The sequence below is a fragment of the Suncus etruscus genome, chromosome 11 (assembly GCF_024139225.1).
Source record: "Suncus etruscus isolate mSunEtr1 chromosome 11, mSunEtr1.pri.cur, whole genome shotgun sequence".
NCBI classification, from domain to species: Eukaryota; Metazoa; Chordata; class Mammalia; order Eulipotyphla; family Soricidae; genus Suncus; species Suncus etruscus.
The window spans coordinates 80,952,816-80,977,302 of record NC_064858.1 but is presented as its reverse complement, the minus strand read 5'-3'; the positions used below and the strand labels follow the sequence as shown (position 1 = coordinate 80,977,302).

Sequence of the window (24,487 nt, the reverse complement as noted above, 5' to 3'; positions counted from 1 at the left end):
GTGAGTAGCCTGAGCCAAGGAAATGGGGCAGAAGTAGTTTCCAAAGAACTCCTGAATGCAGCTGTAGGGTTGAGAGAGGCAAGTGGTAACATACCCCAAAGACTAAAACAGGCATGCATTTTCATTTTGGTGGTAAGCAGAGGAAAATAAAAACTTGGTGTGTGTGTGGGGGGGGCATCCACATTTCTTCCTCACTATCCTCCCCCCACAACCCATCTTTCCCTCCTTGTCTAAGACAGGATACCAGTCGATCCTTCGGAGGTGAAAACACAGAGCGGTCACCTTTACAGACTTCCATTTACCTGCCCTAATGGATGCGGTACAATAAGCAGAGCTGCAGTTAAATTTGTCAAGTGAGGCTCATAAATCCAGGGACGAGACAGGCAGCTAACAGCCAACCTTCCAGCACGGTATTCCCGCGTGAGGTACACTCACCTCCCCATTACATTTCTGAAGAGTTTATTATATGAGGGGGGAGGAAGGGGGAAAAGGAAGCAGTCATTTTATCCTCACTCCACAATGTGGCCACCACCCTCACCACCACAGTGCTCCCAACATGAGCAACAGTGAAAGGAAAACAACCTACTGTCAGTCCGATGGGTCTTGTTGAAAATATTCTTCTCGAAGGCCTTTTGCTCCTTGACACTAGGGTAGGTGTCATCATAGTACTGATGGGAGGAAAAGGAGAGGGACTGGGCATTAGGGCTGGGAGCCTGGGATGATTAGTGACTTTGCCAAGGCTTTTGAATCTCCTTCAAAGCACAGGCAGAGAGACATACTGACAGGAAATGGGAAAAATACAGAGGCAGGGACAGAACCATGAGTAAATATGCCACAAGAACTGTTGTTTGTTTGGGGGAAAGGGAATTTGGGTCTCGCCTAGCTATAATTAGGGCTTATCCCTGGCTGTGCTGGCAATCTTATGTGGTACCAGGGGATCAAACTAGGGACAGCTATGTGCAATGCAAGTGCTTTAATCCTTGTCCCATCTCTTGGCCCCAAAGCAAAATGTTTCAAGTTTTCTATTCTCAACAACTACACCTCATATTTCTTTTTCCTTCTTCTTACTTTTTTTTTGGGGGGAGTAGTGTTTGGGTCACACCTGGCTATGCTGAGGTTTTCTCTTGGCAGTGCTCAGATCATATGGGGTGCCAGGGATCAAATCCAGGTTGGGCACACACAAGGCAAGCTCCTTACTCGCTCTTCTATCACTCAAATCCCTCCATTTCATATTTCTTTTTTCTTTTGGGGTCACACTCAGTGGTGCTCAGGGATCATTTCTGGCTCTGTGTTCAGGAAGCAGTCATGACAGGCTCAGGGGCTCATATGGGATGCTGGGGATTGAACTTGGGTGGGCTGCATGCAAGGCAAATGCCATACCCACTGTGCTATCACTCTGGCCCATTTGTTAATAGTTATCATTATGTAATTATTGTTGTTGTGTTAGGGCCACAACTGAATCAGTTCTCAGAGGTGCTATGGATCATGTGGCACAGATGCCCAGGAGCTAGCTTGGTTTCCATTTTCAGCAGTTAGAGAAGACGAAAGGACACTTCTTGATACTCTCCCTCTGGACAGCCAAGAAACAGGGAAAGGCTGTAAATCTTCATCTGAAAAAGGGGAAGTTAGGGGCTATGAATGCAGCTCAGTGGCAGAGCACATGCTCCTCATTCACAGGTCCTGGGTTCAAATGAATCCCTCCATAAAGAAGGGCAAACCCAACCTCACACTCTATTGCAGCTTTTTTTGCTGCAAACTGAAAGAAGTGAGAGGCAATGTTGCACGCTGAGCCCACTCCCACGATCTTCCTGGCAAGGGGGTAGATGCAGGCTGCTAAATCGTTCTGCTCTTTAGGGGATAATCCGTCGCAGTCAGCTGAAGACCTATGACAGGTCTGGCATTTAGTAACTGGATAACTGTTTCAAAAGGTGTCCTGCATAGTTACATCCAATTACAGGGAGGAACAGCTGGTGAATTCTAAACTAATCTCTACCTGCTGATTGATTTATGCCAGGCTCACCCGGAACAAATACACTAGGGACTGAAAAAATTTCTACGGAATGGGGGGATCCAGGGAGGGAGAAGAGAGGAGTGTCCTTTCTCCTCTCTTTCAGAGCTCCACAGTCAAGAGATCCTGGGGAGGGGAGTCAGGAGTGAAGTTTGGTAATAACTGCAGACTAAGTGCTGGAAGTCTGACCCTGCCAGCAAATTCCCTAGAAAACCCCAGTCAGGGTGACATGATGGAAATGACAGGGAAAGAAGTGATGAACACAAGCCAGGATGATGGACACGGGCCGGTGTTGGCCATATTGAGCTGTTGCTCTGCTCAGTAACCAAATTTTCTAAGCCCTTTCCTGCTTTGATACTGATAACAAGACGGAACAAAATCTGAGCATAGCAAGAAGAGGAGCAGGGTCCCGACACTGAAGTAGTTCATGTTTTTTCCCCTGAGGATAGTCACAGGAAGGTAGAGAAATTCTCAGAACTACAGTATTGAGAAATATGAGGTGAAGAAAGAAATGGGGAGACATTGGAGATGGAAAGATTACACTGGTAAAGGGTGGTTACATTCTATGACTGAAACCCCAGTATGAAATTTTTGTAAACACAATGATTAAATAAAAAAAAAAACAACTAGGGGCCAGAGAGATAACATGGAGGTAAGGCATTTGCCTTTCATGCAGAAGGACGGTGGTTCAAATCCCGGCATCCCATATGGTCCCCCGTGCTGCCAGGGGCGATTTCTGAGCATAGAGCCAGGAGTAACCCCTGAGCGATGCCGGGTGTGACCCAGAAACCAAAAAAAAAAACAAAACAAAACGAAAACAAAAACTAAGGGGCTGGAGGAGTGGCACAAGCGGTAGGCCATTTGCCTTGCACATGCTAACCTAGGACAGACATTCCATATGATCCCCCAAATCAGGTGCGATTTCTGAGCACATAGAAAGGAGTCACCCCCCCCAAAAAAAAAAAAAAAAAAAGAAAGGAGTCACCCCTGAGCGTCACTAGGTGTGGCCCGAAGAGCAAAAATAAAAAAAATTTTTTTAAATAAAAATTTTTTAATTAGGGGCCGGGTGGTGGCGCCTGCCTTGCCTGCGCTAGCCTTGGACGGACCGTGGTTCGATCCCCCAGTGTCCCATATGGTCCCCCAAGCCAGGAGCAACTTCTGAGCACATAGCCAGGAGTAACCCCTGAGCGTTACCGGGTGTGGCCCAAAAACCAAAAAAAAATTTTTTTTTTAATTAAATTAAATTAAATGTTAATAGGAGAGAAATATGAGGTAAGAGGGCCAAGTCCCGCAATTCAAAGCTCAGAGCAAGTCTTCGTCTTATGGGAAATCAAATCTGAAAGAAAATCTCACCTTGGCAAAGAGTCGATCTCCATCATTGTCTAGAATAAGAATGGCTTTGACAGTATACAAGGAGGGTTCCTGAGGAGAGAGGAATAGACATTCAGTCTGGAAGGCTCCTGTCATGACTGGCAAACTTTCAACCTTCTTCAAGTCCTACTGCGGCTATTAGGGGGCAAAGAAGTGACTCCACATCTATATTCCCAATCCCAAACTAGCGAAGCTATGATATTTTCTACTGAGGATAACCAGCAGGACAGGAACTGAATTGAAGGTGGAGGCATTTCAACAAAGGGAAGCACCAAAGAAACTGAGTCTCTGAGCTATGTGAGCAGAAGATTTTTTTTTTTTTTTTTTTTTTTTTTTGTGGTTTTTGGGTCACACCCGGCAGTGCTCAGGGGTTATTCCTGGCTCCAGGCTCAGAAATTGCTCCTGGCAGGCACGGGGGACCATATGGGACGCCGGGATTCGAACCGATGACCTCCTGCATGAAAGGCAAACGCTTTACCTCCATGCTATCTCTCCGGCCCCGTGAGCAGAAGATTTAACTGAGGTAGTTCATGCATGTATTTCCAAATATTATGCTACAGTTATTTTCCAAGTTATCTGGCTTCCTTGGTATCCCATGAACAGGTGGACACAGAATGTGATCAGGTTAATTGATAGACACTGCATGAAGCCATTTAAAATAAAACTGAATGCCCTAACAATGAAGCATGCACACACACACACACACACACACACACACACACACACACACACACACACACACACACACACACACACACACACCACCACTACCACCATCACTTCCAGCACCTCATCAACCCAATGCCAAAGCTGATCCTAATTCCTTAATTCTACTATCTCCTGATGACCACCATTGTCAAGATGAGAAGATAAAACCTTTCTCTATTTTAAGGAAAGTTAAAAAGCAGTGAGAAGAGGATCCTACTGAAAGACACTGGGGCCTGAAGATGAGGGCAGTTTTCTTTTACTGTTAGAACTGAACTCGGAGGCAAGAGATATGGTTCAATGGAGAGCAATGGTCAAATGTATGAGTCAGTGGGCTCAATTCCCAACACCACAGAAAATTAATGATAAAATAAAAAAAAAAAAGTGGGGCCAGAGTGGTGGCATTAGAGGTAAGGCATCTGCCCTGCAAGTGCTAACCCAGGATAGACCGCGGTTCAATCCCCCAGCGTCCCATATGGTCCCCCCCAGCCAAGAGTAACCCCTGAGAGTCAACAGGTGTGGCCCAAAAACAAAAATTAATTAATTAATTAAAAAAAAGTGTGCTTGGACAAACCACAGTCTCAGTTTAGCAGTTAAACTCAAACTGCAAAGTGTATGGCTCTGCAAAAGCTCTACTCTTGCAGTTTCTAGGGAAGCAGTTAGCTGGGAGCAGGAGAAGAGGAAGGAAGAGGCACAGGCCTGAGTGTACTGCAAGATCACCTTATTGACTTCCTAAGTAACTTTCACTACCACCACCATCCCTTCCATGCTAGGAAGGAGCCAGGACTGTTGCTTTGCTACACTCCCTTTCCTGGCCGTCCATAGGAAACCCACAGACCTCACAGGGGTCAACCACATTCTCCAAGCATGTGTTTATCCAAGATCCAAGAGGGAGAGAAAAGAATCATAGCTAAACATAAAAGAACTGCAACCTCCACAGGGTCAGCTGTTCCAGGAGGCGCCAGAGATTTCTGTTCTACATAAAGAACCTACTGGAACTCAGGGATTTAAAAACAGTACAAGGGAATGGGTAAATATTTTTTCTTTTTAGGGGCCACATCAAGGCTTACTCCTGGTTCTGTGCTCAGGGGTCACTAATGGCTAGCTCGGAGGACGGTATGGAGTACTCAGGATTGAAACCTGGATCAGTCGCATGTAAGGCAAGTGCCATGCTTACTGTACTATTGCTCTGGTCCCAGAAAGTCAGCTTTTTAGGGTTGGAACAATAGCTCAGTAGTAGAGTATTTGCCTTGCACGCAGCTGACCCAGGGCTGACCCTGGCTTGATCCCTGGCATCCCATACGGTCCCCCGACCCTGCCAGGAGTGATTTCTGAACCAGGAGTAACTCCTGAGCACCACCGATGTGGCCCCAAAACACACACAAAAAAAAGTCCGTTCTTTTTTTTAAAAAAAAAAAGGAGATGAAGAACACCAGCTCTCCTTACTTCAAAAAAAAAAAAAAGGAGGGGGTTGTATGTCACAACTGGTGGTACTAAAGGACTATTCCTGGCTCTGTGCTCAGAAGTAACCAAGGCAACATGTGTTCAAAGGAACACATGTTATACTGAACATTAAACCAAGGACAATCATATGCAAGGCAAGCTCCTTAAGCCTGAATAGCTCTCCAATTTTCAAAGAAAAATGAATTTTTTCACAACTTGGCCCTAGAGATCTTTGGCTCTGTACTATCCATAATCAAAGCAACCTCAGCAAGCTTCTTAGTGGCTTGAACTAAAACTGTAATGGTGCCATGTGTAACACAGAGTGAGTATGGCATCCCTAGGAAGAATGAAATCCCCAAGGAAAAGAAATCTGTACGGCCACCAGCAATGCTGTACAATAATTGTCAAGCTTTTATACCTACAGAACGGTCCCCCATCCTGCAAACCAGTCTACAGATCTGTAGTTATAATCAAAGCATGAGACGGGTGCGACACACGTGGACAAGTCGTTGTTGGAGATTACTGAAGTAGGAGAACAGATAATGTCTTTTGTGGCAAAGAGAATGATTGTGAGAACTTAAAAACAACAGAAGAAAAGAGATCTTGGGTTCTATCCTGAATCTTTTTCACTCGCTTCCTGGAGGCTATTATAAAGGAAACCCAGACATGCTGACTCTTCCTAGAAAAGAAAAAAAAAAAAAAATTCACAACATAAAAGAAGGCCAGAGTAATAGCACAGCAGGTACAGGTAGGGAGTTTGCTTTGCATACAGCCAATCCAGGTTAAATCCCCTGTACCCCATATGGTCCCCCGAGACTGCCAGGAGTGATTTCTGAACGCAAAAGCCAGGAGTAACGATGAACACCTCTGAGTGTGCCCCCCGTCCAAAAAAAAACACACCCAAACAAAAATAACAGGAGACAAGGAGAGGGTTTGGGGAGATAGTAGTGCTTGTAGATAGGGTGCTTGCCTTGCATTCGGTCTGTCTAAAGTTTAATCTCCAACACCCCGTGGTACTCTGAGCACCATCAGGAGTAATCTCTGAGCCAGGATCAATCCTAAGCATTACCACATGTGGCCAAAAAAAAAAAAAAAAAAAAAAGTAAGGAGAGGACCAGATCTAACTACTACAGCTCTCTAAGGGGTAAAAAGGTTGTAGAGAGGGCCGGAGAGATAGCATGGAGGTAAGGCGTTTGCCTTTCATGCAGGAGGTCATCGGTTCGAATCCCGGCGCCCCATATGGTCCCCTGTGCCTGCCAGGAGCAATTTCTGAGCCTGGAGCCAGGAATAACCCCTGAGCACTGCCAGGTGTGACCCAAAAACCAAAAAAAAAAAAAAAAAAAAAAAGGTTGTAGAGAACAGGTTGATTACTCCAGTAATTCCAAAGGAATTACTACCACACTCACAAAGGCTGAGGATTGGGGCAAGAGCATGCAACTGCTTTCCACCAGTTCCAGCAAGAGCCAGCACCTTCTCCTTTACTTCTCCTGCCACCTCCTGACTGGAGCTGTGACCACTGCAGTTGGGGGCCTTTACCTTTCAGGAATGGGAATGCCAGGAGTTGCCTCATACCATAAAATCAGCCAGTTTAAAGGCCCCAGAAGCCATTACTGATAATGTAATTTCATTTCTGAGTTTTTGCAAAGGGCAAGTTTATAAATAACTCCCTGCCATTGAGAAATGGGCTTCCTGGACAATGGACTAGGCTTGACCTTGTAATACATTAAATTCTGATTACTGAGAAAGACCCTACAAGGTTAGGTTTAAAAATCCAGTTTGGAAAAATTTTAAAGAGCCTATTCTTTCCTCCCACTCCCGAATGAGTGGCTGCTGGAAAGCTTTCGAGACAAAGTTCTGTGATGCACTGACTTTCAGAGAGCCACAGCCTGAGTGTATAACAGAACTTCACCTCAAATGCTAAGGGTGCCTGGAAATGCTATGTGGGCAAACTGTTGTGTGGGAGGCTGGGGGCTCAGAGGCTCATGAATAGTTTTTTTTTGGGAGGGGGGCACATCTGGTGACACTCGGGGATTACTCCTGGCTATGCTCTCAGAAATTGCTCCTGGCTTGGGGGGGGGGGAACAACCATATAGGATGCCAGGGATTGAACCCAGGTTTGTCCTAGACAGCCATGTGCAAGGCAAAAGCCCTACTGAAGTGCTATCACTTTGGCCCCAAAATATTTTTTTGTTTTGTTTTGATTTGGTTTTGGGCCACACTCAGTGACACTCAGGGGTTACTGCTGGCTCAGGGGACCATATGGAACGCCGGAGATCGAACCCAAGTCGGTCCTGGGTCAGCCGCGTGCAAGACAAACGCCCTACCACTCGCTCGCTGTGCTATCGCTCCGGCCTCATGGATGCTTTTGTATCAAGAATACTAGATCAGACTTTCAGACAGCAGAAACACAGAACAAGCAACTAGCGTGCTGCAAACTACTCTTTGATCTCAACCAGGGGCTTCAGAAGCCTGCAGAAGAAGATTAACATCTAGTATCCCTTCCCCCAGCACATAAAGGCCTAGTGAAGGAGCATCGTTCCTAGTGCTGCCCCCTGTTGGCCTTCAAAAAACATGCAGCTGCCTCAGTCAGCAAAAATATCAAAAAGCAAGTCTCGATCAAAGCGCTCTTTCTTTCTCCTCTCCTCTCTCCTTTCTTCCTCTCTCTCTCTTTTTCTTTCTCCCTCTCTCTCTCATTTTTTTTGGTTCATGCCCTCCCCTCTCTCTTTTTGGGTCATGCCCAGCAGCATTCAAGGGTTCCTCTTGGCTGTGCACTCAGAAATTACTCCTGGCAGGCCTCAGGGTACCATGTGGGATGCTGGAGATCCAAACCAGGCTGGCCGCGTGCAAGGCAAACACTGTACTATCGCTCTGTCCCCATCATCGATCAAAAATCTTATTCAGGTGTTCTAAAATCAAAGTGGTAGAGATGTAGTCTTAAACAAACAAAACAAATCAAGACTGTTTGGAATGTATTCAGTAAAAGAACACTCTTGTAAGATCATGATGTGCCACCAGAAACAGGACTGGGGACAATCTGGAGGGGGAACAGGCTACATGGGAACTACAACTAAAACTCATTCTGGTAAAATCTCCAAAAGCCTCTATGGAGTTAGAGGATGCTCTCCAGGGAGCTGAAAGGGCACAAGTAATAACCCAGTGAATTATTCTTTCCCTCTAGAAAAGTTCTTCATTCCCCACTTACAATCTTTATAGTCATCCCTGAGGCTTGGTGATATGCTTTGATAAACTACAAAAATACCTCTTCCTTCAAATCTATTTATAAAGTTAAACTAAGACAGTGAAAACAAGAGGCCGGAGCAATAGCACGGCGGTGAGGCATTTGCTTTGCACACGGCCAACACAGGAAGGACCCGGTTCAAATCCCGGCATCCCATAAGGTCCCCTGAACCTACCAGGAGTAAGACCAGGTGTGACCTCCCCCACCCCCCAAAAAAAAGACAGTTAAAACAAAGGGAAATTCCTAGACACCATTCTCAGCTTCATGTGACCAAACAGGTACTTTTAGGCCATATCGGAAGTGCTCAGGGCTCACTGCTGGCTCTATGCTCTGGGATGACTCCTGATGGGTTTTAGGGACCATATGTGGTTGCCAAGGACTGAATCATGGTAGATACATGCCTGGCTCCACAAACTTCTTTTATTGTTGTTTGTTTTTTGGGCTATACCCAAAAGTGCTCAGGGACTACTGGCAAATGTTCAGGGATCATTGTTAGCAGTGCTGGAGGACTGAAAAGCCTGGAGTTTCCATATGCCAAGCATGTGCTTTAGTCCTTTGAGCTTTCTGTAAAGTCCCTTTACCAATTTCTTTCTTTCCCTCTCCCTTTCTCTTTTCTCCCTCCTGCCTTCCTGACTCTTCTTCTCTTTCACATCCAGCTGTGTTCAGCTCTTACTCCTGGCACGACAGTCAGAATTTATTCCTGGCAAGGTTCAGAAACTGTAAATGTTACCACGGGTTACACTTGGTCAGCTATGTATAAGGCAAGCATCTAACCTGCTGTACCATCTAATCTCTTCAACCTTGTACCAATTTCTTTCTTTTTCTTTCTTTCTTTCTTTCTTTCTTTCTTTCTTTCTTTCTTTCTTTCTTTCTTTCTTTCTTTCTTTCTTTCTTTCTTTCTTTCTCTCTCTCTCTCTCTCTCTCTCTCTTTCTTTCTTTCTTTCTTTCTTTCTTTCTTTCTTTCTTTCTTTCTTTCTCTTTCTCTCCTCTCCTTTCTTTCTCTCTCTCTTTCTCTTTCTTTCTTTTTCTTTCTTCTTTCTCTCCTTCCTTCCTTCCTTCCTTCCTTCCTTCCTTCCTTCCTTCCTTCCTTCCTTCCTTCCTTCCTTCGGCAGGGTTACTCCTGGCTCTATGCTCAGGAGTCACTCCCAGCAAGCTCAGGGGATCATATGGGATGCCAAATTCAAACTACCGTCCTTCTGCATGCAAGGCAAACATCCGACCTCCATGCTATCTCTCTGGACCCAGGTACCAATTTCTTTTTTCCTTTCTTTCTTTTTTTTTAGGGGGTGGCCACACCCAGTATCACTTAGGGGTTACTCCTGATTCTGAGCTCAGGAATCACTCCTGATAGGTTTGGGGGACCCGTATGGGATGCTGGAGACAGAACCTGGTTTGGCTGTGTGCAAAGCAAATGCCCTACTCACTGCCTACTCACTGTGCTATCACTCTTCCCCACCCCCAGATCAATTTCTTTTTTTTTTTCCTGGCTTTTGGGCCACACCCAGTGACCCTCAGGGGTTACTCCTGGCTACATGCTCGGACGCCTGGGATCAAATCCAGGTCCATTCTGGGCAGAAACACCCTACTGCTGTGCTATCGCTCCGGCCCTATAAAGTTATTATGATTTTTGAGATACAACAGGCCCCCTAAATAGGATGAAATCTAAGGACTTTGTTACCAGAAAAATACACCTACACAAATTTTATGACTTAAGGAATTCAAACAAGTAAGTTTGTAACTTATTGAGATTCCCTAGGAAGACAGTAAGACTGCAGTTGGAGAAAAACGAGTGATAGTTCTGTAATACCACTGTTTCCTCTAATACCCAAGTAATGACTTCAATAAATGTGTGTGGCCTTTAAAACTAGTAAATATGACTGAGAAAACTAACACAGCCAGCAGGGGGAGCAAAGGTCATACTACACTTCTCCAGCTTCCAGAGACTAAATTTGGTGACAGCAACAGTACAAGAGTCCCAAGCTTTCCAGGAATGCAGTCTCAGGACCTTTCTGAAAATTCAGAAAGCCAGTCAACTAGAGTCTGCCCAGAGATCACAAAGTCCCTGGTTCTTCAACTATAATAGAAGTGAAAGAAGTATAGAAATGAGAAGACAGGTGAACAAAGTAGAGAGCTCCATCCTTCAGGCCTAAACACAACATTAGAAATTCTTGATAGGGGGGATGGAGCAGTGGTGCAAGCAGTAGGGCATAGGCCTTGCACAAGCAGATCTAGGATGGACCTCGGTTCGATCCCCCGGCATCCCATATGGACCCCGAAGGGAGCGATTTTTTTCTTTTTTTGGTTTTTGGTTTTTGGGTCACACCCAGTGTCGCTCAGGATTCCTCCTGGATCTGTGCTCAGAAATCACTCCTGGCAGGCACGGGGACCATATGAGAGGCCAAGATTTGAATCACCATTCGTCCTGGATCGGCTGTGTGCAAGGCAAACGCCCAACCGCTATGCTATCTCTCTGGCCCAAGGGAGCAATTTCTGAGCGAACAGCTAGGAGTAACCCCTGAGCTTCACTGGGTGTTACCCAAAAACAAAAACAAAAAATAAATTCCTGATAGGGGGCAGAGCAATAACATAGCAGTAGGACATTTGCCTTGCACGTGGTTAACACTGGAAAATGGAAAACCCCGGTTAGATTCCCCGGCATCCTATCTGGTTCCCTGAGCCTGCCAAGAGCGATTTCTGAGCACAGAGCCAGGAGTAACCCCTGAGCACTTCGGGATGTGACCCAAAAACAAAACAAGGGGCCGGAAAGATAGCATGGAGGTAAGGCATTTGCCTTTCATGCAGGAGGTCATCGGTTCGAATCCCAGCGTCCCATATGGTCCCCTGTGCCTGCCAGGAGCAATTTCTGAGCCTGGAGTCAGGAATAACCCCTGAGCACTGCCAGGTGTGACCCAAAAAAACCAAAAAAAAAAAAAAAAAAAAAAAAAAAAAAGAAATTCCTGATAGTCTTCACAATTTGGTAATTCAACAGCCTTCATTTAAATATCACTAAGCAGTAAGGCGCCTGCCTTGCCTGTGCTAGCCTAGGACAAATCCCTGGCGTCCCATATGGTCCCCCAAGCCAGGAGCGATTTCTGAGCACATAGCCAGGAGTAACCCCTGAGCGTCACCGGGTGTGGCCCAAAAACCAATAAATAAATAAATAAATAAATATCACTAAGCAAAAGGAAAAACAAATGGGGTATACAAAACCTTGTATCATTTGTATCATTCCCCTATGCTCTCCCCATCCACTCCTGGACACAGGACTCCTGAACCAACAGACTATGTTATCTCTCTGTTGATTTTGCTCCTCCAAATCAACCATTTGCAGAACTACTGTTCCTCGTCCTTAATCTCAATCTCCCACTAAAAACTACACAAATAATAGAAAAGGCAGTGGAGAAAACTGGAAAATAGAACTACCTGAACCAATTGTCTGTGCATACAGGTCCCTAATAGCAAGAAAAAAATTAATTTCCTTATTTTGGGACCATACCTGGTGATGGTGGAGACTGGGGACTGGGCTGCTTGTACCTGGTCTCAAAGGACTCTGTGGTATCAGGGATCAAAAGCAGGCCTCCTCCTAAGGCTGAAGTGATAGTACAGCATATAGAATCCTTGCTTTTTTATGTGGTCAACATGGTTTTGATCCCTGGCACCCCCAGATAGTCTCCTAAGCCCACTAGAAGTGATCTCTAAACAGCCTGAAGTAAGCCAGGTGTGGTCCAAAACCAAAGAAACCAAAAAAAAAAAAAAAAAAAAAAAAGAAAACCAAACAAACCAGGCCTCCTGCACTCAAAGTATGCATTCAGCCTATTGAGCAAATTTTTAGAAACAGAAAAAAATGTTTTAAGTTAAATAAGGAGACACGTGCAGCCTGTATAAGTGACAGGAGATATGAAGAATTCTACACAGATCAAGAAGGGGTGGCACAGGTTGGGGGCTAGCAGACAGAGCCAACAATCTGAGAGGAAGCTAATCTATGCAAGGGCAGTGGAATGAAAAAGGCCTTTGCCTGCACCAGCATCTTATCCCATGTCCATCTTGTCCAGCTGCTCGCTAACAATCTGCCTTCTGTCTTCCAAATTACTCAAATTTAAGCAGACTTTGTGCTTCTCTTACTCTTTTTTGTTTGTTTTCCTGGTTTTTGAGCCACATTGAGCAATGCTGGGTTAATTCTGGCTCTGTGCTCAGGAATTACTCTTAGAGATGCTCAGGGGACCATATGGGATGCTGGGATTGAACCTGGGTCCGAGTGTACAAGGCAAATATGCTGTGCTAGCACTCTGGCCTTCAATGCTCCTCTTCTATCCTCTCTCCTACACTTCTCAAGTTCCTTTGCCCTAACTAGCTTTCCTGTCAATATCTAACCAAGTCATGTTGATAAAGTGAAAAACAGTAGCAACAGTCCAGATGAAAAAAGACCCTAAATCTGCCACTGGGCTCCCTCAAATACCTGGATAATTGCATTCATCCTGCCTCCCAGGGAAGACCTGGCTTCTCAAGGGCCTGGCTTTCTTCACAGGCAGGCCCCTCCTTTTCTTCTTACTGTGTGACAGATCCCCCAGACCTTCGATATAATTTATACCTTGCCAGGGACCAACTCTTTCCCACCACTGTGAAGGAGAGGGAAAAAATATATATAAATACGTCGGAAATCTATAACGAGGTCTTCTTGGAGGGCAAGACACAGGGAGAGTTAGAAGCAGCGTCAATTGCTCTTCAGGGGTTTTAGTTCAAGCCAAGGTCTGCTTCCAGCAATCAACCATTAAAACAAGCCGGCCAGAGTAACAGCACAGTTTATTCTGATCATTTAATTTGAAGTGTCAATAAATTAAACTTCAATCAATTAAACTAGGTGTGCAATAACCCAGATGGACACCCCGACACCAACATAATCACAATAAAAATTTTTATGGCTGCCAAGGACCTCACTGGGGGCAGTGCTGGCACTGCTTGCACCCGAGCTGAGAAATATATCTCCACAGTGCAGGAGTGGAGATTGCTTCTCCTAACGAAATGGAGGGGCCAAGCCCAGGCAAGGACACAGCTGGGAGCAGGGCACTGGGGACTGCCAGGAACTAGATGGGAGTGCTTTGGGGGCTTAATGTAATTGATACCTTTGCCCAGAGCAGGGGGAGGAGGGGGCATTTAGGCCAAGCACCCCTACTGTTAGTGCCAAAAGAATTTAACAAAAGCCCCATTAAAATGATTCAGGAAGCAAAGGCCACAGAGCAACAGCAACCTTTAAGACTCACTGACGGATTCTGCACGGATTCTGCATCGTTTCCTCCTGCACTTACACACATAACGTGGTGCACTCAGGATAGCCTGATTTTTGAATGAAGCTTTGGGTCTGGGACTTGGCCACTGTTTTAGGATGAAAAATTGAGGGGCAGGAAAGGCAGATTTAAGAAATCTGAACTATAAAGTACTGGAGAAGAACTCAGAGAGACAATGGATCTAGAGAGGATTAAAAACATGAACACAATGGGCCAGAGCAGTAGTACAGCAGGTAGGGTGTCTGTTTGCCTTGCATGTGGCTGACCTAAATTCGATCCCTGGGATCCCATAAGGTCCCCCCAGCACTGCCAGAAGTAATTCCTAAGTGCAGAGCCAGGAGTAACCCGTGAACACTGCTGGGTGCAGCCCAGAAACCAGCAAAAAAAGAAAACTCTGAGGAAAGACTTAGTACTGTAGACTGAAGTGAGTTAACTCTGTTTTGAGGATTCAGGTAGGGGGTGAAAAAGGAAAGGGAGGAAAGAGTCATTATTTTGTTAATTACTGTTTTTAGGCCACATTCAGTGATGTTCAGGGGTTCTGCATTCCTGGCTCTGCACTGGTGTTTGGGGGCACTATATGGAAAGCCAAGATGTAACCCAGGTCAGATGCATGTAAGGCAAGCACTTTACTTACTGTACTATAGGTTTGGTCCCAAGTCATTTTTGTCGTTGTTGTTTTGGGGCCACACCTGGTGACACTAAAGGGTTACTCCTAGTTATGCACTCAGAAATCAATCCTGGCTTGGGGAACCATATGGGATGCTGGGGGATTGAACCACAGTCTGTCCTTGGTTAGTGCATGCAAAACAAACGTCCTACCATTTGCACCACCACTCTGGACCCCCAAGTTATAATTTTTTTTTTTGTTTTTTTTAGGTCACACAGTGACTAAAGCAAAACAAACGTCCTACCATTTGCACCACCACTCTGGACCCCCAAGTTATAATTTTTGTTTTTTTGTTTTTTTTAGGTCACACAGTGACTGAGCACGGCAGTGCTCAGGGGTCACTCCTGGCTCCATGCTCAGAAATCGCTCCTGGCAGGCACGGGGACCATATGGGATGCCAGGATTTGAACCAATGACCTTCTTCATGAAAGGCAAATGCCTTACCTCGGGCCCGGAGAGATAGCACAGCAGAGTTTGCCTTGCAAGCAGCTGATCCAGGACCAAAGGTAGTTGGTTCAAATCCCGGTGTCCCATATGGTCCCCCGTGCCTGCCAGGAGCTATTTCTGAGCAGACAGTCAGGAGTAACCCCTGAGCACTGCCGGGTGTGGCCCAAAAACCAAAAAAAAAAAAAAATGCCTTACCTCCATGCTATCTCTCTGGCACCCCAAGTCATAATTTTTAAGGTTCCACAGATTACTAATAGAAAAGATCACCTACGGAGACCCTGTTCCAGTCAACAGCCAAGGAGAACCAGCCAAAATCAGCTAGTCAAAATAGTTAGGGACATGGGGCTAAAGCAATAGCTTAACTGCTAAGGGACCCAGTTCGATTCCTGGCATCCCATATGGTCCCCCTCCCCCAAGCCTGCCAGGAGTGATTTCTGAGTGCAGAGCCAGGAGTGGCCCCTGAGCACCACTGGGTGTGGCCCAACAATCAATCAATCAATCAATAGTGCTTTAAAAAAAAAAGCATAGAGGGGCCAAAGAGATAGCATGGAGGTAGTGTGTTTGCTTTGCATGCAGAAGGACGGTGGTTTGAATCCCGGCATCCCATATGGTCCCTCGAGCCAGCCAGGAGCAATTTCTGAGCCTAGAGCCAGGAGTAACCCCTGAGCACAGACGAGAGTACCCAAAACAAACAAAAAAACAAAAAACAAAACGAAACAAAAAAAAGCATAGGGGTTTGGGGCTCACAACCTCATAGACAACACTGACAGAAAAAAAAAAAAAAAAAAAAAAAAAAGAAAAAAACACAATCCACCGTAAAGCAGCTAAATGGGGCCTGGAGAGATAGCACAGCAGCGTTTGCCTTGCAAGCAGCCGATCCAGGACCAAAGGTGGTTGGTTCGAATCCCGGTGTCCCATATGGTCCCCGTGCCTGCCAGGAGCTATTTCTGAGCAGACAACCAGGAGTGACCCCTGAGCACTGCCGGGTGTGGCCCCAAAACAAAAACAAACAAACAAACAAACAAAACAGCTAAATGAAGGCACCTACTAGTATTTATTTATAAATTGCCATATTTAGGGGTCAGGAAGGTGGCGCTAGAGGTAAGGTGTCTGCCTTGCAAGCGCTAGCGTAGGATGGACTGCCCCCGGCGTCCCATATGGTCCCCCCCAAGCCAGGGGTGATTTCTGAGCGCATAGCCAGGAGTAACCCCTGAGCGTCAAACGGGTGTGGCCCCAAAAAAACAAAAACAAGGGCCGGGAGAGATAGCACAGCGGCGTTTGCCTTGCAAACAGCCAATCCTGGACCAAAGGTGGTTGGTTCGAATCCCGGTGTCCCATATGGTCCCCCGTGCCTGCCAGGAGCTATTTCTGAGCAGACAGCCAGGAGTAACCCCTGAGCACCGTCGGGTGTGGCCCAAAAACAAAAAACAAAAAACAAAAACAAAAAACAAAAACAAAAACAAAAACAAAAACAAAATTGCTATATTTCAATTTAGGTTCTACTAGTTTCTTCTTTTCTTCTCAATATCCTATGGCAAATAACTTTTAGAGGTATATATATAAAATATGCTTTGATTAGATTTCCCCTAAAACCCAGACAAAATAAGAAAAAAAATATAAAAAGTCTAGTGGGGGGGACAGATAGATAGTACAGCAGTAGTCAGTCCCATTACAGATGGTCGTTCGAAACCCAGCATCCTATATGTCCCCCAAGCCTGCCAAGAAGCAATTTCTTTTTTTTTTTTTTTTTTTGGTTTTTGGGTCACACCCGGCAGTGCTCAGGGGTTATTCCTGGCTCCAGGCTCAGAAATTGCTCCTGGCAGGCACGGGGGACCACATGGGACGCCGGGATTCGAACCGATGACCTCCTGCATGAAAGGCAATCACTTTACCTCCATGCTATCTCTCCGGCCCAAGAAGCAATTTCTTAACGAAGTCAGGAGTAACCCAAGCACCATCGAGTGTGACCCCCCAAAAATGTCTAAAGGGGGGTGCAAGCACATGGAGGGACAGTACAGTGGGTATGGCACTTGCCTTGCATGTGGCTTCTTGGCACTCTCATAGCCTCTGAGCTTGCCTGAGGTGATTCCTGAGTGAAGAGCCAGAAGTAAGCTCTGAACACTACAGGATGTGGCCCCAAAATACCCCTCCCAGGCCCCCAAAAAAGGGATTTTGTTTGTTTTGGGTTTTTTGTGCCACACCTAGCTTGGTGCCTGGTAATTCCTGGTGGTGCTTGGGTGACATGTAGTATTAGGAATCCAACCATTCCTTCTGCATGCAAGAATGAACTTAGCCCTTTGAGCTCTCTGGCTATGAAGAAACTTTATTATAAAAAAAAAAATGCTGGGGGCCGGGTAGGTGGCGCTGGAAGTAAGGTGTCTGCCTTGCAAACGCTAGCCAAGGATCAGGACCGAGGTTCGATCCCCCGGCGTCCCATATGGTCCGCCCAAGCCAGGGGCGATTTCTGAGCACATAGCCAGGAGTAACCCCTGAGCGTCAAACGGGTGTGGCCCAAAAACCAAAAACAAAACAAACAAAAAAAAAAAATGCTGGGGCCGGAAAAATAGCACAGAGGTAAGGCGTTTGCCTTTCATGCAGAAGGACGGTGGTTAGAATCCTGGCATCCCATATGGTCCCCTGTGCCTGCCGGGGTCGACTTCTGAGCATAGAGCCGGGAGTAACCCTTGAGCGCTGCCGGGTGTGACCCAAAAACCAAAAAAAAAGCTCTCTCTGACTCTAAAGAAACATTATTATAAAAAAAACTGTTGGGGCCAGAAAAATAGCATGGAAGTAGGGTGTTTGCCTTGCATGCAGAAGATGGTGGTTCAAATCCCGGCATCCCATATGGTTCTTTGAGCCTGCCAGAAGCAATTTCTGAGCATAGAGCCAGGAGTAACCCCTGAGCGCTGCCGGATGTGACCCAAAAAAACAAAACAAAACAAAACACTTGGGCTGGAGCAGAGGCACAAGCGGTAAGGCTTCTGCCTTGCCTGCGCTAACCTAGGACAAACTTCGGTTTGATTCCCCAAGTCCCATATAGCCCCCCAAGCCAGGAGTAACCCCTGAGTGTCACCAGGTGTGGCCAAAAAAAAAAAGCCTCTTCAGAGGGCTGGAGAGATAGCACAGCGATCGGGCATTTGCCTTGCACGCAGCGGACCCAGGACAGATGGTGGTTCGAATCCCAGCATCCCATATGGTCCCACATGCCTGCTAGGAGCGATTTCTGAGTACACAGCAAGGAGTAACCCCTCAACGACGCCAGGTGTGGCCCCCCCAAAAAAAAGAACTTTTCAGGGGCCAGAGCAAAAGTACAAAGAGTATAAGGTGCATTTGCCTTGCACACAGCTGATTCTGGTTTAATGCCTAGCATCCCTATGGTTCCACGAGTACCAGGACTAATTTCTGAATGCAGCTAGAAGTAGTCAGCATCACTTTGTGTGGACAAAAAACAAACAAATAATTTTCAAGGAAGGCCAAACCTGGTGGTGCTCATGAGAACCAAGTGGTAGTGCAGAATGCAACCCTGAGCATCCACATGTCGAGCCTGTGTTCTGGTTCGTTGAACCAACTCCCTGGCTCTATAAGGATGTCAGAAGGTGGAATGAAACCCTTGCTAATGAATGGCTGTGGTTATTAAACACTATCCAATTACCACAGGCACTTTAGTTCAGAAGAAAGCTAAGGTAAAACCCAAAAGATTGTCACCTTTTCATAATGAAAATGATGCCCTAAGTATTAGGAAATACTGGGGCCGGAGAGATATAGCATAGAGGTAGAGCATTTGCCTTGCATGCAGGAGGACAGGGTGGTTTGAATCCTGGCATCCCATATGGTCCCCTGAGCCTGCCAGGTGATTTCTGAGTAACCCCTGAGTGCTGCCAGGTCTGACCCAAAAACCAAAAAAAAAAAAAACCTTCAGCAAAGGAAAACTGAAATGGTAAGAAAGGTATATAAATTCTCAACTGGCATTCCAAAACATAATGAAAGTATAAAGAACAGAAAGAGCACTGCAAAGAACTGACACGGAGGAAGAAATACTGGTTTAGTATCAAGAACACTGGATACTTCTAAGAATTGAAACCTAGGGCCGGGAAGGTGGCGCTAGAGGTAAGGTGTCTGCCTTGCAAGCGCTAGCGTAGGACGAACCGCGGTTCGATCCCCCGGTGTCCCATATGGTCCCCCAAGCCAGGGGCGATTTCTGGCATAGCCAGGAGTAACCCCTGAGCTTCAAACGGGTGTGGCCCAAAAACCAAAAAAAAAAAAAAAAAAAAAAAAGAATTGAAACCTGGAGCCAGAGAGAAAGTACAGTGAGTAGGATGTTTGCCTTGCATGAGGCTAACCTAGATTTGATCCCCAGCATTCCAAATAGTCCCCCCAGAGTGATTCCTGAGCATAGAGTCAAGAGTAACCCCTAAGTACCACCGGATGGAGCCCCCAAACCAAAATAAATAAAAAACTGAATCTGTTTGTACTTTGTCCCCAATAAAGGTTTTTCAGAAGTCAGAGCTCAAAGTACAAGTACCCATACTGAAGAAGTGGAAAGTCTGTAGTAAGAAAACCTACAGTAAAATCAGAGAGACTTTGGCCTAGAAGCAAGAGGAATCAAATGTAATCATGGCTGTGACATGATTCATTAAGAATGCCCTTTCCAAAAAAGAAAAGAAAATGAAAGATTTGTTAATTCCCTGTTAAGAATTTTATTTACTCTTCTGTAACTAAAGTCAAAATAGTTTATCACGATCAAATATAGAAAGTCATTGAGTGGGCCCGGAGAAATAGCACAGCGGTGTTTGCCTTGCAAGCAGCCGATCCAGGACCAAAGGTGGTTGGTTCGAATCCCGGTCTCCCATATGGTCCCCCGTGCCTGCCAGGAGCTATTTCTGAGCAGACAGCCAGGAGTAACCCCTGAGTACTGCCAGGTGTGGCTCAAAAACCAAAAAGAAAAAGAAAGTCATTGAGTATTGTGACTTGTGATGTAACTGAATAAATACTCAGCAGGAAATAAAACACTTTCCCTATACCTTGGTCTCCCCTAATCCCAATACCTACGTTCCTCAGGACAAAAAATAATATTATTTTCAGGAGTATCTAACCAAGTTAATAGGTATCTGAATGCAGCATCTTAGTACAGATTAAACCTGAACATAAGGAGCTGGAAAGACAGTACAGTGGATGGCACTTGCCTTGCATGTAGCTGACCCAGGTTCTTTCTGCTGTACCCATATGGTCCTGAGCCAAACCATTAGTGATCTCTGAGCACAGAGCCAAGATTAAGGGCCTGAGGACTTGGGTGAAGCCATCCCCACCTCCTCAAATAAATAAAACTGGACACAAGGAAAAAGCACATTAAGGTAGATTTTACTGGGGAAGTAGCTGGTAAAGAAAATGTAATTACAAAATATTTTCCATAAACTTCCTCAACACTAACACACATACAAAACCATGTTAAAAAGGCTCTGCTCCCCATGGGAAAGGGGTATGTTACAGCAGCAGAGCACTGGCCTTGTCTGTATGACGAACTGGAATCAATTCTGGGTATCTTATTGATTGCCTAGTACTGAAAATATGAAAACACTCTTATTTTAGGTTTTCTACCTAAACTTTACTGACCTACTTACTGATAATGACTCCTATCTTTGTTTGACATTTTTTTTTTTTTTTGTGGTTTTTGGGTCACACCCGACAGTGCTCAGGGGTTATTCCTGGCTTCACGCTCAGAAATTGCTCCTGGCAGGCACGGGGGACCATATGGGACACCGGGATTCGAACTGATGACCTCCTGCATGAAAGGCAAACACCTTACCTCCATGCTATCTCTCCGGCCCCTTTGTTTGACATTTTAAAACAGAATTGAACCTTTTGAATCGTAATTCTTTTATCTGATGAGGATAAGAGTGCAAAGTACCAGCACTAAAAGAAAAGACTGGAATACAGCTCAGCAGTATGATGCGTGTCTCAAATGGGTGAGGTACTGGTTTTGTGGTACCACAGACAAAAATCTATGACACGTACATTCTCACTCTGTCAATCACACACTCCTAAAAGAAGCATACTGTATTTCTTGAAAAGGAAAACAATACTTGGAGCTAGCAAAAAAGAGTCAGTCACAGGGACATTGGCCACCAAATGTCTTAACTAACGATCTAGCAATTCAGTTCCTAAAGTGTCCTGGGACAAGAAAAACCGAAGAAAGAGTCTGGGAAAAACACTGCACAAGCCTGCTAAATCTATTAAATATTCCAGAACGTAAAGAATACCGACTTATAAAAGATCATGGCAGCCCTAAATAATAGGTTTCATAGAAACTGAACTAAAAAATGAAATGAAAACAAGTTATCTAAAAGATATAACAGGAAACGAAGAGCATGACTCAAACTCTTGACAACCATCAGGGTTGTCCAAAATTCCTCCAAAATTGAGGAGTTTTGAGGTTTGTGACAACCATCAGGGTTGTCCAAAATTCCTCCAAAATTGAGGAGTTTGGAGGTTTGCAGAAATGCAAATCAGAACTTCACTAACAAGGCTTCAGATCAAGTACCCCAACCCTACACGCTTCTGATCCTCTGTGTCTTGAAGCCTCAAAGTGTTGCTTCCAACTTTTTACCAACTCTCTTCTTTTCCTGGGCAGAGCTTCCTACCCAGAACCAAGGCTTGAGCTCCTGCCTTAGGCCACGCTTTCTCTTAGGGACCCAGAGATCCTTCAGTCCCGGAAGTTCACCCAGAATACCCCAATTTCCTCCCCTCCTAGTCAGGCTACACCCCACTCCCCGGCACTTGGGACACTGCAGCATCTCAGTTGGCCCTCCAGTTCCTACCAAAATCAGCGCCTCCATCTTGCCCCGCAGCCGGTGCCGACGTGGAGACGTACAAGCGACGCCACCTCTGATTGGACCGATGTTCTTCTTAGGCCCCGCCCCGGAAAAAGATTACTGGATAATCAGCTGTCAACTAGAGCTCTAACGACCAATCCGTGTAGTCTCTGGCTCAGTGGGCGCAATACAGCCAATCAGAAAGCTCGAAGCTTTGATTGACGGTTCAAACACTCAATAAGATGACGAAACCTCATAAGCGAACGAGGCGGAAGTGGTGTACGGGCGGGGTTGTTTCCAAGGGGAACCGAGGAAGCGATTCTGAATGCGTTATTTAGCCACTTTAATCCGCACTTCCTTTAGGGGGCGCTGTCTCCTTAAACCCTATAAAACTGGAGCCTCTAGGGGCCGGAGAGATAGCATAGAGGTAGGGCGTTTGCCTTGCATGCAGAAGGACAGTGGTTCGAGTCCCAGCATCCCATATGGTCCCCCACGCCTGCCAGGAGCGATTTCTGAGTGTAGAGCCAGGAGTAACCCCTGAGTATTGCCGTGTGTAACCAAAAAAAAAAAAAAAAAAAAAAACTAAACAAACCGGAAGTCTGTAATAGAAATTATCACTCATACTATTTCAAGAGTCTCCCCATTCTGCCCCTTATAGCCTCTTGCTTTGGCAAATTTTTTTGCTAGCTCCCCTCTTGCTCAAATCACTCAGCATCCTCACAGAAACCCGGCGCAACCATAAAGTAAAACCAAGAGATGCCAGTGTGTTAACCAGATTAAATCAAGGCCCCCAGAAATTGATTGCTACAATAATAACTCCCCAAAATGGGGACCCAAGCTCTGTTGCACTCAGGGATGGACAAAAAATGTTAGTAAGTTTCTAAAAGCAGATTTTCTTTTATTTTTTCTTTTCTTTCTTTCTTTATTGATTTTTCATCGGAGACCGCTCGGTTTATTATATATATGTATATATATTTTTTGGGGGGGGGGGTCACACCCGGCAGCGCTCAGGAGTTACTCCTGGCTCTACGCTCAGAAATCGCCTCCAGTAGGCTCTGGGGACCACATGGGATGCTGGGATTCGAACCACCGTCCTTCTGCATGCAAGGCAAATGCCTTGCCACTATGCTATCTCTCTAGCCCCTAGGGTTACTCTTGACTCTGCTCTTAGGAATAACTTCTGGTGGATGTTTGAGGGACTATATGGAATGCTGAGGATCAAACCTGGGTCAACAGTCAACAGCATGCAATCTATTGTACTATCGCTCTAACCCCTCAAAAGCAGATTTTTTCTTTGGCCAGATGTGAAAAGAGATGTTAGAGATTTTAGACACTAGAGTAGGAAGAGATGGTGAAGAACACAGGTTAGGAAAGCATATAAGGAACAGGGTCTGCGGTTTTCCAGTAGGGACAAGCCGTTGCAAAATGAAAAAAGAGAAGTTTACTGAATGCAGGGATTTCACAATAGGGAAGGGTTTTGATGAAGTTTAGCTTTTCTACAACTCTGGGTTTCTTGGTTTCAGATCCCACCACCTTTATTTGGGCCAGGAATATTTTCTATTGCTGTATATTATTCCCAAATGAATTTCCCCCCTATCTCTGCCAGTTATGTCCTTTCCCTCCTTTGGTTTTTGGGCCATACTGGCAGAGCTCAGGACTTACCTCTGGCTTTGACCTGCTGGAACTCCAGGTGATGTAGTGCTGTGGATTGGACAGATTAAACCATTTGCAAGGCAAAGTGTCCTACCTGCTAAATATCTTTCTGACCCTTGATAATTATGCCCTTGCGACTTTTTCTTTCTTTTTTTTTTATTTTGGTTTTTGGGCCATACCCGGTAACGCTCAGGGGTTACTCCTGGCTATGCGCTCAGAAGTCGCTCCTGGCTTGGGGGACCATATGGGACGCCGGGGGATCGAACCGCGGTCCGTCTCCTAGGCTAGCGCAGGTAAGGCAGGCACCTTACCTCCAGCGCCACCGCCCGGCCCCACCTTGCGACTTTTTCATGAAGAATGTTTCATACTTGGGATTGGACTGATAGTATAGCGATTAAGACTTTGCCTTGATGGGGCCGGGCGGTGGCGCTAGAGGTAAGGTGCCTGCCTTACCTGCGCTAGCCTTGGACGGACCGCAGTTCGATCCCCCGGTGTCCCATATGGTCCCCCAAGCCAGGAGCGACTTCTGAACGCATAGCCAGGAGTAACCCCTGAGCGTCACCGGGTGTGGCCCAAAAACCCAAAAAAAAAAAAAAAAAAAAAAAAGACTTTGCCTTGCGTGATGTAGGCCCAAGTTGAATTCCTGGCACCTCATATGGTCCTCCAAGCCTGCCAGCAGTGATCACTGAGCACAGAGCCAGAAGTAAGCCCTGCACACTGCCAATATGGCGCAAAACATCCCCCCCCCCAAGCAAACAAATTTAAGTAAATTAAAAAAAAACCAAAACACCTCCTGGGCACTAGTGAGGTAACTCAAAGGGCTAGAGCACATATTTTACATGCAGAAGCCCCGGATGGTCATCT

The 24,487-nt window shown here is 45.7% G+C and overlaps 1 protein-coding gene across 1 annotated transcript in view; it reads right to left on the bottom strand.

Annotated features, from left to right (window-relative positions):
* Positions 1-22,011, bottom strand: part of COPZ1 (COPI coat complex subunit zeta 1) — a 29,826-nt gene extending 7,815 nt beyond the window's left edge. Inside the window, exons 1-3 of the mRNA XM_049783614.1 lie at positions 21,977-22,011; positions 3,362-3,430; positions 587-668 (exon numbers count right to left, since the gene is read on the bottom strand). Coding sequence (XP_049639571.1) covers positions 587-668; positions 3,362-3,430; positions 21,977-21,994 — 169 coding nt within the window. The 5' untranslated portion in view covers positions 21,995-22,011. The remainder of the gene's footprint in view (positions 1-586; positions 669-3,361; positions 3,431-21,976) is intronic.
* Between the last annotated feature and the right edge of the window lie 2,476 nt (positions 22,012-24,487).